The following is a 14,168-nucleotide window of genomic DNA, read 5'->3' on the forward strand; positions in this document are numbered from 1 at the left end:
CATGATGAAAGGCCATGATACTAATGCGTGTTCTATAGCTGGTGTCAACACCCTGAGCGGGGCTAAAACAAGACATCGGAGCTCTGTCAGATTGATCAGCTTGAATTTATTACCATCTCAAGATTGTTAGGGATCATCAGTGTATGCAAGATACAACGGTCAAACAATGAACCAGGGCGCGACCGAAGGTGATGGTCATCAACCAGGTGTTTTATTTTGTCTGGCAAGCCATTGACTGAAGAATGTAAGGCAAACTGTTATGTGATGATAGTATGCTACCAGCTCTTTTCCCTAGCCCGCTGTTACAAAGGGACCTCGTCTCCATACAGCTGATGGTTATTTAGGGACTTAAGTCGCAGTCTTGAATTGGGCAACATGCTCCAAAGTTGGTCATCCTGTGATGCTGGCTAGGCTAGTCTGGGTCCATGTAATATATCACAGAAACACGACCTCGCACGCAATCAGTGCTATGCGGAAAGTTGGATGAGTAGAAAGCTAAAGTCATTGCGTCCCATAGTGTGGTCTCTAATTCTGTGATACCCATTGCTGTGAGCCCCTCTGGTAAAAAAAAAAAAAAAAGCCGTCTTGTGTACAGACTGGTTGGCCCGGTTATCTGCGGCGGATAGCGGCATTTCATGTGCGTCTTTGAAATGTCGCTGGAGTTTATGGATCCTCTTTAGATCAATTCATGTTTCGCTCTTGCTTGACTGGTGGAAAAGAATTCTTTTCCTGCATTCTTTTGGGCTTCTACAGCAATTCTGCTCGTATCTCTGCATTTATCATCGATGTTTCGTAATTGGCCGAATCCTTTAGATGCAAGGCCTTGTCGCGCAGTCGTTTTAGGAAAAAAAAGTCTGGGTAAACGTTTTTCTTCTCCCTTGGTATTCACCGGTTGTCCATACAAGTTTTTTGCTTGCTATTCCGTGGGTCGCGGTGATGAGAGTGGTATCTCTCTCTGTGTTTTGTATGGTCAAAGGATCACCTCTTCATTGGTGTTGCATGTGGTGGCGAGGGGGCCAGGGCCAGAGCAAGGCATTTGTGGCGTGGGGGATAGAGTGAAGATGCGGTTTGCGTCCATAAGCAGCATGCTGTGATCCAATGTATCCCACCCCCGAGTGCGAGTCTCGGCCCTTTACAGAGGTGCGATGTCCGGAACAGAATCCTTAATGACTAAATGTTTGAGTAGCGGATGTCAATGGCCGTGGGCCAGACTTCTTTGGATCCGCCAACAGGAGTGTGGGCGAGTCTATCCAACATAACCTGGGGCCAACCCGGGTGTGAATTCATCACATGCGATCCTTAGGCGTCTGACTTCCCCTGACTTCCTAACTGCAGAGTACATGGACCAGCGGGTTTCCCTGTGGAAGAACATCCATGTATTCTCCACTCCCCAGTCTCTCTCCATCTCTTCCAGAATTCCAGGAGCACAGCTGTCTCTCCTCTCGGACGCATTGCACACTCTCTTCGCCTCTTGCAGGTTTTCCTCAAATTTATTTTTGGTGATGGCCTTGGCAATCTCTTCCAAGTTCACTAAGTAATCATGAATTTGCCCAGTCGCATCCTCCGCCACCTCTTTACCAGTCAGCATGATATTTAAGGTCCCCTGCAACTGGCTGTACTGCATCGCCGGGGAATATGTTTTCATCTGTTCGATGATGCGAGAAGACCAAAAGCTATTGTAATCCAATCGTCAAGAGAGGTCAAGACAAAATTTAGCAAAAGTTGGTACGGCTTCCTCTCTGAGGGAAAATAAAACAGCTAACTGTGGGTGTCACTGCTTTCCCTTTTATGGTCAAAGAAGGTGTTTGAATGTGTCGCCAATATCAAGATCACGAATCTGAAGTTTCTCTGAGGAACTATATATAGGGTTGTCGGTTCTTGCCTCTCTAACTATTCCGTTCCGTTACCAATATGGTTTAACATCCTGTTGTAGGGTCTCTCAAATCAGACTGTTCATAGTCCAGTTATGGACGGAAAAGGTATTTCGTGCCCACTTCTGGTTCCGTCCGTACTATGCTCAACACGCAAAAAAAAACAAAACAAAACAAAACAAAACAAAACAAAACAAATGAGAGCGCCGAGAATTTTTCAAAATGTCGGATAGGCCAATAATTTATACGACGATCTAGAGACTACTCACTTGAAATGGGATCGTGTACTAACGTATAGTTGGCTGCTCAATTCAAGAAGGCTGACTGTTCGGATGAAACAGAAGAGGGTTTCTTATCTTCGACCGAAAGGTTAAGAGCTTGAGGCAATAGACGTGAGCAGTTGCTATGGACCTTGTGTGTCCTAGTAACAAGCTGGAAAGCTGGGAGGTTATATGAGCAGATGAGCAAGCGAATGATACTAAAATGAAGAAGTGTCAGTACAAAAATAAAACCAATAAAATAATAGAGGCAGGGGATCGTACCCCGGACCTGGTGTCTACCTAGACAAACGCTCTTCCTACCGAGCTCCACGCCCTTTTTGTTGTTGAGCTTTACTGCTAAGTTGTTTATATGTTTGATAGCAGGCAGCAGTATGTGCTGGGAATAGCACAAGGAAACTGCATAAAAAAGTGGCATAAAGGACTGAGAAAAGAAGCGATATAGATACCTAAAACGGTTATTGAGCATGCGACAGGTGGGTCTTGTCAGCCCTGGTGGAGACTGTGGGGAAGTCGTTACGAGGCTCTGCTTTTTACACAAATTTGTATTGTAGATTATACGCCCCTATGTATTATGTATTGGTATGAACACTTTCTGGTATACAGTATAAAAGATAATTACAGGTAGTATGCACACGAAAAGAGGAATCACGGTCGGCACGACCTCACAAGGCCCTTCACAACCGGTACATTCAGCCCCGAAGTCCTTCCCTCAGCTTGATCCCCCTTGATTATCCACCAACTCATATGACATTCCTTTTCATTCGAGTCCCATGTCCACGCAAGACAAAATCCCGGACGCTCCTCGCGGCAGATCTGCTTGCATGCCTCGACAGAGGACACGTCTTCCACTGACTGCGTCCACTCGTCTAGTCGGCCGACGTAGTCCCAGTTCTCGTGGCCAATGTCATACATTGGGTCGTCGAAGAGGGATGTTGAAGCTTTGGGTAGATGGGCATTGTCACTTTTGTCACTGATAGGGATGTTCCACAAGTCGATCCAGAGAACCTGCTCCGTGACATGCTCAAAGGTCTGGCTGACACTGAGCATGTCCGAGGACGACGAAAGTCCATGAAACGAGAGAACCGGCGTGCAAAGTCTTTCCTTGGTAATCTTGGATGTATGAGGTCTTTCGCCATTGAAAAAGGCAGCGTACTCTTCATAGATGTAAATCTCCAATCGGTTCAATGCAACTGCCAGACGCTTATCGCCCCAGGTCTCGTCCAGGGATTCCCGGTAAGCCGTAGCCAGGTACTCTCTGTCGGAAGTGAGATGACTAACGGCTCTGTGCGACAAAATTATGGATGATCCTCCATGGCCGAAGCGACAGTCCTCTCCGCCTACCGGGTTCCCGAGGTATTGTTCACGGTTAGGATTGAAGTGTTCGATGAGACGCTTGAAGGAGGGCTGTATAAGGTACGTGTCATCATCTACCATGATGTACCATTTCTTATCAGGAAATCTACTGTAGAGGAGTTCCATGCCGGAAAGGAACTGGACAAAGCAATTAGCACAGTGCTTACACATGCGCGGTAGATGGTAAGTACCTTCATCGCATCAAGCTCCCACCCAAAAGACCCAGACATCTCCTGCGCAGCATCCATATCTTCACGACCAATAGCCCTCGTCAAGTTGTAATACTTCTGCAGTCTCGGATGGTCCAGGTCCTCGGCCATATATCCCCTACCAATCATCCAAGCCAGCACATCATGCACGGGCAATCGCTGGTCACGATACTGGTACTCCTGCCCCGGCAACGTGGCAAAATCTCCGATAAGAAGTAAGTCGGAGAGTTCCATGTGCTCGTGCGCTTGTAGCCAAGACGGAATCCGCTCTTTCGTCCCAATGCCCGATTTGACTAGTACCGCGACGTCTTGGGAGAAGTCCACCGGGTAGGCACCGGGTGTGTTGATGAGCCACCAACGTTTTTCGAAGAGAGCCGGTACTGCGTTTACAATCACAGCTCGAGGGCTGAATTGGTTGTCATAAGGGAGAAGGAAAAGAAGGATGAGGAAGAGCAGCACCACGGCCGGAGTCGATCTAAGCCTCCGCAAGTACCGGCGCATGGTTCTGGTTCTGTCGGGGTCACCGGAGAGAGGAAAACATGGTAAGAACAAGAATCGACAGAAAATTTGGACAAGGCTTCTCGATGAGTACGCGTCAGCTTAGTCAATGTTTGTGAGTGAAGACTGCACTGCGCGGATTGTATGCAGTAGACACATCAATCAGATCGCCATCTGTGGTTGGTTCCTGGCAAGTCCTATGGATCCGCCTTGAAGATTTGCCAGTCTAACCAATTATAGTAGAATTTATTTTCGGGGCTCACGTCCGTCATGGGCTGAACTCAATTCTTGGCATTCCGTCACCGTCACTGTGAGCTGTTATGCTGCACAAATAGCTACATAAGCCGTCATAAGTTTCCCCGCAACTACATACTACTCCCTTGCTCGCTACTCCGTACCATCCTAACATCCATAACACTCCTCTACCACTAATTACAAGCAAAGCATAATGTCCACCTACTCCCAATCCCTCCTCCCCCGGCGCTCCTCCGTTCCCAAAGCCCGCTCCGTTCTCAAACCCCCCGAACGCCCCATCGCCCTGCGCTGCGAATACATCACCGACACAAAAACCGTCCTCACGCTCAACCCGCAAGGCGACTCCAATTCCTCAAAAGCATACAAGATACTAGACAATGAAGGCGCAGTAGTGTTCACAGTAACGGGGTGGAAATTCAGCAATAGAAGTTGCCGCGAGTTCCGCGATGCCTCGGGACTACCGCTATTCGAGCTGCATCGGAATTGGTTCAAGTTTAGGCACAAGTGGTGTGTTACGTTGCCGGGGGTTGAGCCTGGTAGCAGCAGTGCAAGCAGTAGTAGTGGTAGTGGGTTTGGGGATGGTAGTTGTAATGGGGGAGTGCTTGCGACGGGATCGCATCGGATTCGGGCCCTTGGGTATAAGCCTTTTGGGGGCTTTAGTATTGGGATTGAGCGGAATGCTGCTGCTGCGGACTCAAAGAAAGAGGATGATAAGAAGCTCTCGTTGGAAATCGAGAAATACGGAAATGTTTTGGCGCTATTTGACGTCGTCGATGGGGATCGCAAAGTCGCCCAGGTGCGCGAGAGCATCGAGCATAACGAGAGGTTGGCCTTAATCAGTTCGCGTGCGGACTATCGCCCTGTTTTGGATGTCATTGTCACCCCCGGAGTCGACTTGTCTTTGGTATGTTGTCTTTCAACTCATGTCGTTGATTGATGGCTAACTCGTATAGATTGCTATAATTGCGGTGATTGCGTCGGATTCTGTTTTTACAGCGAATGTTTGATGACTTATTCTAATGTCGATGATCTAGTTACGACTTTATATAATATGCACCTAGTTTGGAAGAGAAAAACATCGCATTGAACCATCACAATAACAAACAAGCTGGTATCGACCACGTTCATGTATACAAATCTAATCAAGCAAGTCGTGGCCATTCATGCAGACATAAGACTTTTTGCAAGACGCAAATAAAATAACTAGTTGCATTTTTGTTCCTGCCATCGAGGCAGAGTCATCGTCTCATTTACCCTGGACGTGTAAAACACGCCCGCTAACTTTTCCTGGGTCGGCTACCCCTGCGCTTGGAAATCCGACCAACTGCCGTGCACCCCTTCAAAGGGTGAATCGACTTGATCTGGACAAGTCCAGCATCGTTGTCTTGGATCTCCCCCAGTCACCACTTAAGAACCGGTGAAACCAGTTCAAGGAATCTCGAACACGGGCTTGAGCTTCTTGACAAGAGCCCATTCCTCCATCGACACGTCGGATCGGTAGAACTCCTTGAGCGTATCGATACTGGCACGCGAGATGCGCGAATACAAGAGGTCCTTCTCTTCGAGGTGACGGCCGTACATGGGCTGGTTGGATCCCTCGATCTTGACAGCAACAGAAGGCTGCCCTCTCTTGGTGATTTGGACCGGCTTGTGGTCACGCTCAATGGACACACTGTATCAAATTAGCGCCTTGTTAAAAGATTCGAGAAAGAAAGAAGACTTACACTCTGCCAATATCGATGATCTCCTTCTGTCCAGTTGCGTTCGTCTTGATGGCGCAAAGAGGTGCGTTCATCCGAAGACTTCCCTCAATAACGTCGACACCAATGACAATGGGGTCCTTCTTGTTGAAAACAGCAACGGGCTTGAGCACGCAAGGGAAGACAGCAAGCAGCTTGCTCTCCTCCTTACGTTGCTCAGTCAGTTCAGCCATGTGCTTGGTGAAGTCGTCGAACAAGTGGTAAATAATGTCGGCCGTGAAGATCTTGACGCCAACTTCCTCAGCGTAGGCATACGCTTCTTTATCAACCTTGACATCGAAGCACAGCATGACCGCGAACTCCTTAGCCTTCTCCAACATGGTTCCAGCCATCATCACATCACGCTTGTAGACAGGACCAATGGAGATGTTGGCAACAGGAATCTTGGACACACGAAGGAATTCCAGCAGTGCTTCAAGCGAACCAAGGGTGGAAGCCTGGACGCTGACACCACGCTGGTCCTTGGAGACCTTGCTAAGCAGTTGCTCCAGATCGGACATGACTTCTTCCTCGATGTCCTCCTCGTCATCATCAGGTCCGACGACCATCAGTCGAGAACCAGCAATGGCCTGTTCGAGGTCGTTGGCAGCGATCTTCACACCAAGGGAGGCTTTGACCTCCTTGTTGTGAACGTACGCCGACTTCAGACGAAGTTCCTTGAGCGGTGCTGGTGTCAAGAGTGCTCGAATATTCGTTGATATAGGCCCGTTGAGACCACACAGTACGATTCGATCACCTTCGCGAAGAATGCCGTTCGAGAGGACAACATCAATGGTGGTACCGAGACCCTCAATGACCTTGACTTCAAGGACGGTACACTCGACCTCGGAGAGATACATCAGAGCGTTAGTCATACGCTCCTGGGTCAAAGTGGTCAACAGCTTCAACATGTCAGGGATACCCTCACCGGTGTGAGCCGAGGTGGGGACCAGGGAGACGTTCCGGGACATCGACTTGTTCTCATAGAAGAGCTCCGAGTTGAATCCCTGTTCAGCGAAAAGAAGCTTGGTGTGGTCGAGACGGCTACGGAACTCGTTCTGGACACCCTTGTTCTGCATCGCCAAACTTTCCTGGAAGCCGTTGTTGTCGATCTTTTTCCAGCCATACAGACGGTCAATCTTGTTCAGAGCGACGATGAAAGGCGTCCGACGGTCACGGAGCAATCTCATGGACTCCAAAGTCTGAGGTTCGAGACCGTGCATAATATCGACGACCAGGATGGCAATGTTACAGAGAGACGAACCACGAGAACGCAAGTTAGAGAAAGACTCGTGACCAGGAGTATCGATGATCAGCAGACCAGGAATCTTGAAGTCGAACTTGCCATCCTTGTTGACGACGGCAGTCTTGGTCTTGAGGGCATCAACGGGGAAGTAAGTAGCACCAATCTGCTGGGTGATACCACCAGCTTCGCCTTCCTGGACATTGGTCTGACGGATCTTGTCCAGCAACTTGGTCTTTCCTGTGTCGACATGTCCAAGAATACAGCAAATAGGGGAACGGAGGTTGTCCTTCGACCGGGCAGCCATGGCCTCCTCGTGCTGCTTCTTTCTCCGCTCTGCAGCCTCGGCTTTCCGTTGAGCAATGGCCCGCTGGGCAGCGGACTGTTCTTCGTCCTCGGAGTCCGACTCCGACTCCGACTCCGACTCGCTTTCGGATTCGTCCTTCTGTTCGGCTTTCTTGGGAGCGGCGGCCTCGGCGGGCTTCTCGGGTTCCTTCGCAGCAGGCTTTTCCTCCTCTTCATCGGAGGGAGCATCCCAGCTGTCCTTGACATCTTCAGCCTCGGCCATCTTCTCCCAATCCTCGCCCTCACTTTCTTCTTCTTGTGCGGCAGCAGCAGCAGCCTCGGCTTCTTCCTTGGCCTTCCGCTCCTCTTCCTCCTTCTTGCGGCGCTCTTCCTCGGCTTCACGCTGAGCCTTAGCACGAGCAGCAGCAGCCTCAAGGTCTTCTTCCTGCTTCTTCGGGCCCTTCTTCTTCTTGGTGTCGTAAACGGGTCTCTTCTTCTCGGCCTGGTTTGCTTCCAGACCAGCAACCGTACCCACACCAGCCGCAAGCATTTGCTTCATACGCATTTCATTGCGTTGTTGAGCTTCCTTCTGGGCCTTGCTGAGGAGCTTGCCTTCACGTCTGAGTTGTTCCTTCTTTTCCTTCTCCTTCTCCTTCTTCTTCTGACGAGCTTCCTCCTTCTTCCTCTCTTCTTCCTCATCAAGGATGCGTTGTTCCTCTAGCAGAGCCTTCTCTTCAGCGCGAATGCGCTCCTCCTCTTCACGCTGTTTTCGAAGGGCTTCCTGCTGCTTCTGAATAGCCACCAGGTGGGCGGGGAGCTTCTTCTTCTTGCCGCCGGCGGCGGGTTCCGGGGCAGGAGTAGCGGCGGGGGAGGGCTCTGGGGAGGCTTCTTCCTTGGGCGAAGGGGCTTGCTTAGCGGGCTCTTTCTTGTTGTCACCAGGCTTCTTCTTAGCGGCGGCCTAGGAATAAGAGATAGACATTAGTTTCAATGCACACGGGGACACGATTAAAGAAGACAGGAAGATAACCTACCTGTTCCCTCTTACGCTGCTTTTCTCTCTCCTTCTTTTCCTTCTCCTTCTCCTTCTTAGACTTCACACGGAACTCACCCCCCTCAGGCTCCTCGGCCTTCTTAGCCTTTGCGGCGGCGGCGGCAGCCTTGGCGCTCTTCTGGTTTCCAGCGAAAACGTCCTCTTCTTCATCCTCGAAGGAGCCTTCTTGCGGTGCCTTGCTGGCCAGATCAGCAGCACCATCTGCCTCCTCTGTAGGGTCTTCGCCCTCGACGAAGTCGTTCACCTGCTTCCCCTTCTTGGCTTTCTTGGTCTTGTTTTTCCGGAGCGCAGCGAGAAGACCGCCGCCACCACCCGTCTCTTCCTCTGCTCCATCGGCGGCAGGCTCCTCGGGCTGGGGCTGCGCAGCGGGTGCGGCCTCACCCAATTCTGCCTCCCAGTCCTCTTCTTGTCGCTTGTTTCCCTTCTTCTTGGGCGCCATGATTGCGGTGTTGTGTTGTCCTTTCCTTTTCTTTCTAAATCGGTGATCGTCGGACGGTAATCAAGTCCTGTAACAAACGGATTGAGCGTTAATCAAAACCTGCCACGGATGAAACATGCGTCGTTCAGCTCTCTGGGTATCACGAACAATACTCGATTGTTTTCCTTGTCTCCGCCTGCGGCAAGTGGACTGCCAAGTGGCAAAGATGCGGCGTCCAAAATGGTCTGAACAGAGCAAAATTTCAGGTAACAATTACACCCCGGAAATATATATCCTCACTGCAGGTGGCTGGCAGACTTTTGGAGGGGTTGGAGAGAGTTGAAGGAGCTTTTTTACGGCGGTGGTCCGTGAGAATTTTGGGCCGGCGATTTTTGGTGGGGGACCGCTGGCGCTGCTTATGTACGCCGCCCGTTGCCACCACATTGCTCACGTAGAATAATGGGGGAGTACCAGGGGTACTGCGTGTGTCAGGGGTTTATATATGGGTTAATTGGTTTATTTACTTGCTCGGGTACAGAAATAGTTCATTTGCACAAAATGCAGAATAAGTCCTGGTATATTGGCACGTTGTGTGCTTATGCTGCCATATATATTTCTCTGCTACTCCGAACTCAGGGCAAAAGAACTAGACACAAAACAATACTCACATATCGTCTTCATTCAAATGACAGCTGTTATATGTACTTTTTACACTAAGAGTAGAACTAGAATTGCATATGAAGCATATTCCTCAACCACTTCATAACCGCCTCGACCTGGTTCGTCGACCTTCCCAGAACATCCTCCGACAACACAGAAAACCGCTCCATAGTAGCCTGTATTGTACCGGTATCGTGTGAAGAAGGATCGTAGAGATCCCCAGAGACCAGCATTCTATGCAGATAACCAGCGCCGTGGGCCACCAAGCGACTCAAAATGTCACCGTCAACATGCATCTGAGAAGGAGAAGACTCGATAGACTCGCTTTCCACGGGATTGCGTAGACGCTTGCGTTTTGGCTTGAAGGGACAGATGCGAGGGTCTTTCTCGCACATGTTCTGCAATAGACGGAGGAGTCGCCAGTCTTTCTCCCCCAGAGTCAAGAATCGGTATGTGGTGCCGTTGATTGTGCTTCCGTAGAGTACTCGCGAAGAAGAGTTCAGAGGAGACAGCTTGGAACCAAGGCTTAGTTTCATCACGGACAGTGGAAGATGGGCCTCGCATAGAGAATGTGGCATCATCTTGTCTGTTTCTGTGACTCCTCTCTCTGTTAACACGCTGACAGTGCCGCCCCTGCTACTGGCAACGGTGAGGTTCAATGGCCCACCAATGTGAACATGAGATAACCCATCATGTCGGTGACGGTCGTACGCATACATACTCAATTTATCGTCAGAGGCCTTGAGCACCATAAGCGATTCTCTTGCTGTCGACAAGTACACATATGGCTCGTGTGCTGATATAGAGATCGCCGGCGATACTGTTGAGTACCTTGCGGCTCGACCCCATCGTGTTCGGGAGAACTTGGGCTCCAATGGAATAATCTCATTACCAGACGAGACCATTAACGTAAATGGACCATAGGGTGCAATGGCATATACTGGTCCCTCGAACTTATGTACGTATTTGACAGAACATTCGATCTGGGATGCATTGGACGCATCCCGGGATGTCTGCAGGAAGATGACCCGGCCTCGTTCCTGCTGATTCTTGCGGGCCGTCCCGATAACGATGAGATGGTATTCTTCATCTCCTTTTCGAGGCGTCCACTCCAGAATACAAGTGATTTTCTCACCAGCCGCTCCTTGTGGTCTCCATAATTGGGGTCCATCTTCAGTACCAGGCAAGCTGATTGCTGAGTCCTGAAAGTCTGGGTCAATAAACTCAAGCATCGGACGCGTAGAACGTCTGACAGGATCCAAGCTTGTATCGAGTTCAGTCTGGGTATAGGATACAATAAGACTCTTCAGGTGTTTTGAATAAGCCAGCTTGTTGGCACTTCCAGGTAGATTAATTCGTCGTGGGACTGTCCTCGCCTCGCGGTCCAGTGTACAGATAAACAATTGCTCATCTGCAACGCAGAAAAGTGAATTGAAGGCATCGTCCATATTCGGATTGACCACATTGCTAGTCGTAAATCCGTAGATGCTCTTCGGGTAGTACGCGGGCTGCAAAAAAGTCAGGCACCTTGGTCAATACGGGAAGGTCTTAAGAAGACTTACGTTGTTTTGGTCAGTGATCCAAACTCGTTGTAGAGTGTACTCAGGTAGGTCTCCATCTTCAACACGTGAGACCTGCCAGAAGCCCTCTCCACATGTCAATAATGCAGCATTTCCCTTGCTCTGTACCTTGACGGAGGTGTGCCCCAGCCGTTGTGGAATGCCTTGCTGCATGCCTTAAATTTCGTCAGTCAATGCATTTTGACACCAGACGCACGGAACTTACTGATAGGCGAGTTAATATTGTCATTGTCGACGGTCACCGCCAAAGAGACCAGAATTCCACTTCGCAGACCGCAGAATAGAATAGCCTTTTCTGACGAATCACCTGTGGCAATGCTTATGATCGCGAGGCTCTCAATAGCCTTTGAAATGTCGACACTCCCTTCCACGTTGATATCGATATCAATTAAGAAGGTAATTGTTTCCTCTACAACGCGGTAGATCAGCAATTTTCCGCTACCTGTCCCTATGAAGGCAAAGCAAGAAAAGCCAAGGCGCTCAATGGACATGGAAATAGGCTCATGATTGACATAAATCCGTGCACCAATGTCAGACAGCTGGTGTTGGCTACCCGTCGAATTTATCCGGATAATGTGAAGTTGTGTCCCCTTATGTGAACGAACAGCGTTCGCAACCAGCCCAGCCGATTCATTGATAGCTGCAGTTGCAACACTTTCAGCAGGGTCATAGCCATGGCGGACACCTGGAGATTCAGCAACAGCCCCGAGATGCACCGCTTTTTCAGTTATTTGAACAATTGCACCAAACTGAGTGCAACCTGCCGCCAAAGTTTGGCATGAGAAGTCTAGGCCTGATTCTTCCTCGTCGATGGCGCAAATCTCCTCACCGAAATCAGCGGGAAGATAGATAAGAAGTGATGAAATAGGATCAGTGGTTAGAATGCAAACTCCCCCATTTACGTTATCTGCCATGGTCCATATGTCTCTTGTGCTGGATAGCCCCTCCAGTGCCACTGCCAGGCCAATCTGCGCCTCAATTCCATATCGAAGCTCAGAGACTGCACCTTTCCCAAAGGTAGATGCAGAGCTTACAAACAATCGGTCACAGGCAACTTCTGCCGCCAAGGAATCATGGGCTGTGGACTTGACGACCACAGAATCTGTCACCGGGGTCCAGTTCATGAACTTCTGGACACATCGCGGATGGTCACGCGCTTTTTGCACAAATAATCCACCGTCGCCCATATTCCCTGCAGCTAGCAGAAGATCACCACCCTCGTGCCCAATATCAAGCGTATCGAAAGCCGCGTCCACGTCGCAGTCAAGTAGTCCAAGGAAGGTTTGGTTCTCGATTTCACCCTCGTTTCCGATTTCAAGGTAGAAGATCCTGCCATCTTCACGGCACAGGTAGATGTCGTCATGCTTCTGATTGTAAATCCAGTTGCGCAGAGGTCTCGCCCATCGAGTCCAGAGCGGTGACCGTTGCGCTTGCTTATCACAGATAGGCAATGGGTACCGGCTGGGTTGCCTGCGAGGATCCAACCTGTTCTTGTAGACTGCCATTGAGCTAGGGGTCACGAGCATAAACGACGACGTTTTGGTCAATGGGATGACCATGGTTGGCAGTCTGTCCTCAAACGGTAGTAACCTCCGTGTAACCCGTGGTGGAGCATTTCGCAGAGGAATATTCGCATCCCACTCGTAGCAGATGGCATGGGTAATCTGATTTTGGGCAACTAGGAGCAGTAGAATGATCTTGTTCTCACCTTCTGATTTGGGATAGAGGAATTCCATAAATAGTATGTCGCCGTCGACACGGAAGAACCGTTCCTGTGGGAGAATTGATATTAGAATCGTTCTTGGTAAGAGAACGCGGCAGAGTCATCCAAGAGAAACCTTTAGTATTGGATCCAGCTGATGGTTTGTCATCTGGGACTGGAGGATTCGTGGTTCTTTGAGCATGAAGATGCCAAAGTAATCACACGATGCGCTGACTGCTATTGCGCGAGACCTAGCGAAAATTGAGCAGTGTTCTTGCTATGTTCGAAAGGAAAACTTACCGTGGCTCCACGGCGACATTTCGCCCAAACTGCTCGAACAAATTGACATCGTTGGGCAAAGGCCGTCGATAACTGACAAATTGGCCCTCGCCAGCTATCGAATAATAAAGGAAAACCAGCTCTCTCGAGGCTAGACTCATGACCAAAACCTGAGGAGGCAAATCATCCTGAGATTCATCTGTTGCTAAATGACCGGCACCCTGTTTCATCTGAGTTTCCCATGGCAATTCCGTGCCCACGTTGATCACCTTTGCGGCCATAATCTGGGCATCGAAGTCGGATTTCGAAGTGACATCTTCCAAATGGATCCCCGAAACGGCTTCTCGAATTTGTATGTGACGATCACCGACGAAGACCACATCATTGTGTCGCTGACTCCTCAGATGTGCTGGTAGTATCCATTGAATGGTTGGACTAGGCACTACTGTATGCGAAAGCAGCCCAACCCTTGGCTTGGAGGGAATGGAAAGCTGCCCCTTCTCGGACTCCCGTTGTCTGACAAACTCCCTGATATCATATGGGGCATTGGCCATGAAGATATCTGTATCTTGATGGGATGCCATGGTACCTTATCAAATGCTCTTTGGAATGAAGGGCGTCACGTTCAAAACAATGGACAGCACGGCAGACTGACAGCTGAATGCACCCCAGTCTGTCAGATACACAGCCGTAGACTTAGAAAAGGCACAATAATTATATATGCAGAATGTGGTGCTGATGGTC

The 14,168-nt window shown here is 49.7% G+C and overlaps 4 protein-coding genes across 4 annotated transcripts; 1 reads left to right on the plus strand and 3 right to left on the minus strand.

Annotated features, from left to right (window-relative positions):
- Positions 1 to 2,797: 2,797 nt before the first annotated feature.
- ACHE_11572A (uncharacterized protein) lies at positions 2,798 to 4,215 on the minus strand (the record flags this gene model as incomplete). The annotated part of the gene is made up of 2 exons (XM_043276156.1): positions 2,798 to 3,643; positions 3,697 to 4,215. 2 exons carry the CDS (start codon positions 4,213 to 4,215, stop codon positions 2,798 to 2,800), a joined length of 1,365 nt encoding a protein of 454 aa, XP_043132692.1.
- Positions 4,216 to 4,660: 445 nt separating this feature from the next.
- Positions 4,661 to 5,474, plus strand: ACHE_11573S (uncharacterized protein; the record flags this gene model as incomplete). The annotated part of the gene is made up of 2 exons (XM_043276157.1): positions 4,661 to 5,371; positions 5,421 to 5,474. The coding sequence occupies 2 exons, from the start codon at positions 4,661 to 4,663 to the stop codon at positions 5,472 to 5,474; spliced, it is 765 nt and encodes a 254-aa protein (XP_043132693.1).
- A 421-nt stretch (positions 5,475 to 5,895) lies between these two features.
- On the minus strand, positions 5,896 to 9,224 carry ACHE_11574A (putative mitochondrial translation initiation factor IF-2; the record flags this gene model as incomplete). The annotated part of the gene is made up of 3 exons (XM_043276158.1): positions 5,896 to 6,139; positions 6,192 to 8,692; positions 8,766 to 9,224. The coding sequence occupies 3 exons, from the start codon at positions 9,222 to 9,224 to the stop codon at positions 5,896 to 5,898; spliced, it is 3,204 nt and encodes a 1,067-aa protein (XP_043132694.1).
- A 704-nt stretch (positions 9,225 to 9,928) lies between these two features.
- Positions 9,929 to 14,008, minus strand: thtA (the record flags this gene model as incomplete). Its single annotated transcript, XM_043276159.1, has 5 exons — positions 9,929 to 11,371; positions 11,426 to 11,598; positions 11,649 to 13,215; positions 13,282 to 13,396; positions 13,446 to 14,008. 5 exons carry the CDS (start codon positions 14,006 to 14,008, stop codon positions 9,929 to 9,931), a joined length of 3,861 nt encoding a protein of 1,286 aa, XP_043132695.1.
- Positions 14,009 to 14,168: the final 160 nt, after the last annotated feature.

The sequence above is a fragment of the Aspergillus chevalieri genome, chromosome 1 (genome assembly GCF_016861735.1).
Source record: "Aspergillus chevalieri M1 DNA, chromosome 1, nearly complete sequence".
Taxonomy (NCBI): domain Eukaryota; kingdom Fungi; phylum Ascomycota; class Eurotiomycetes; order Eurotiales; family Aspergillaceae; genus Aspergillus; species Aspergillus chevalieri.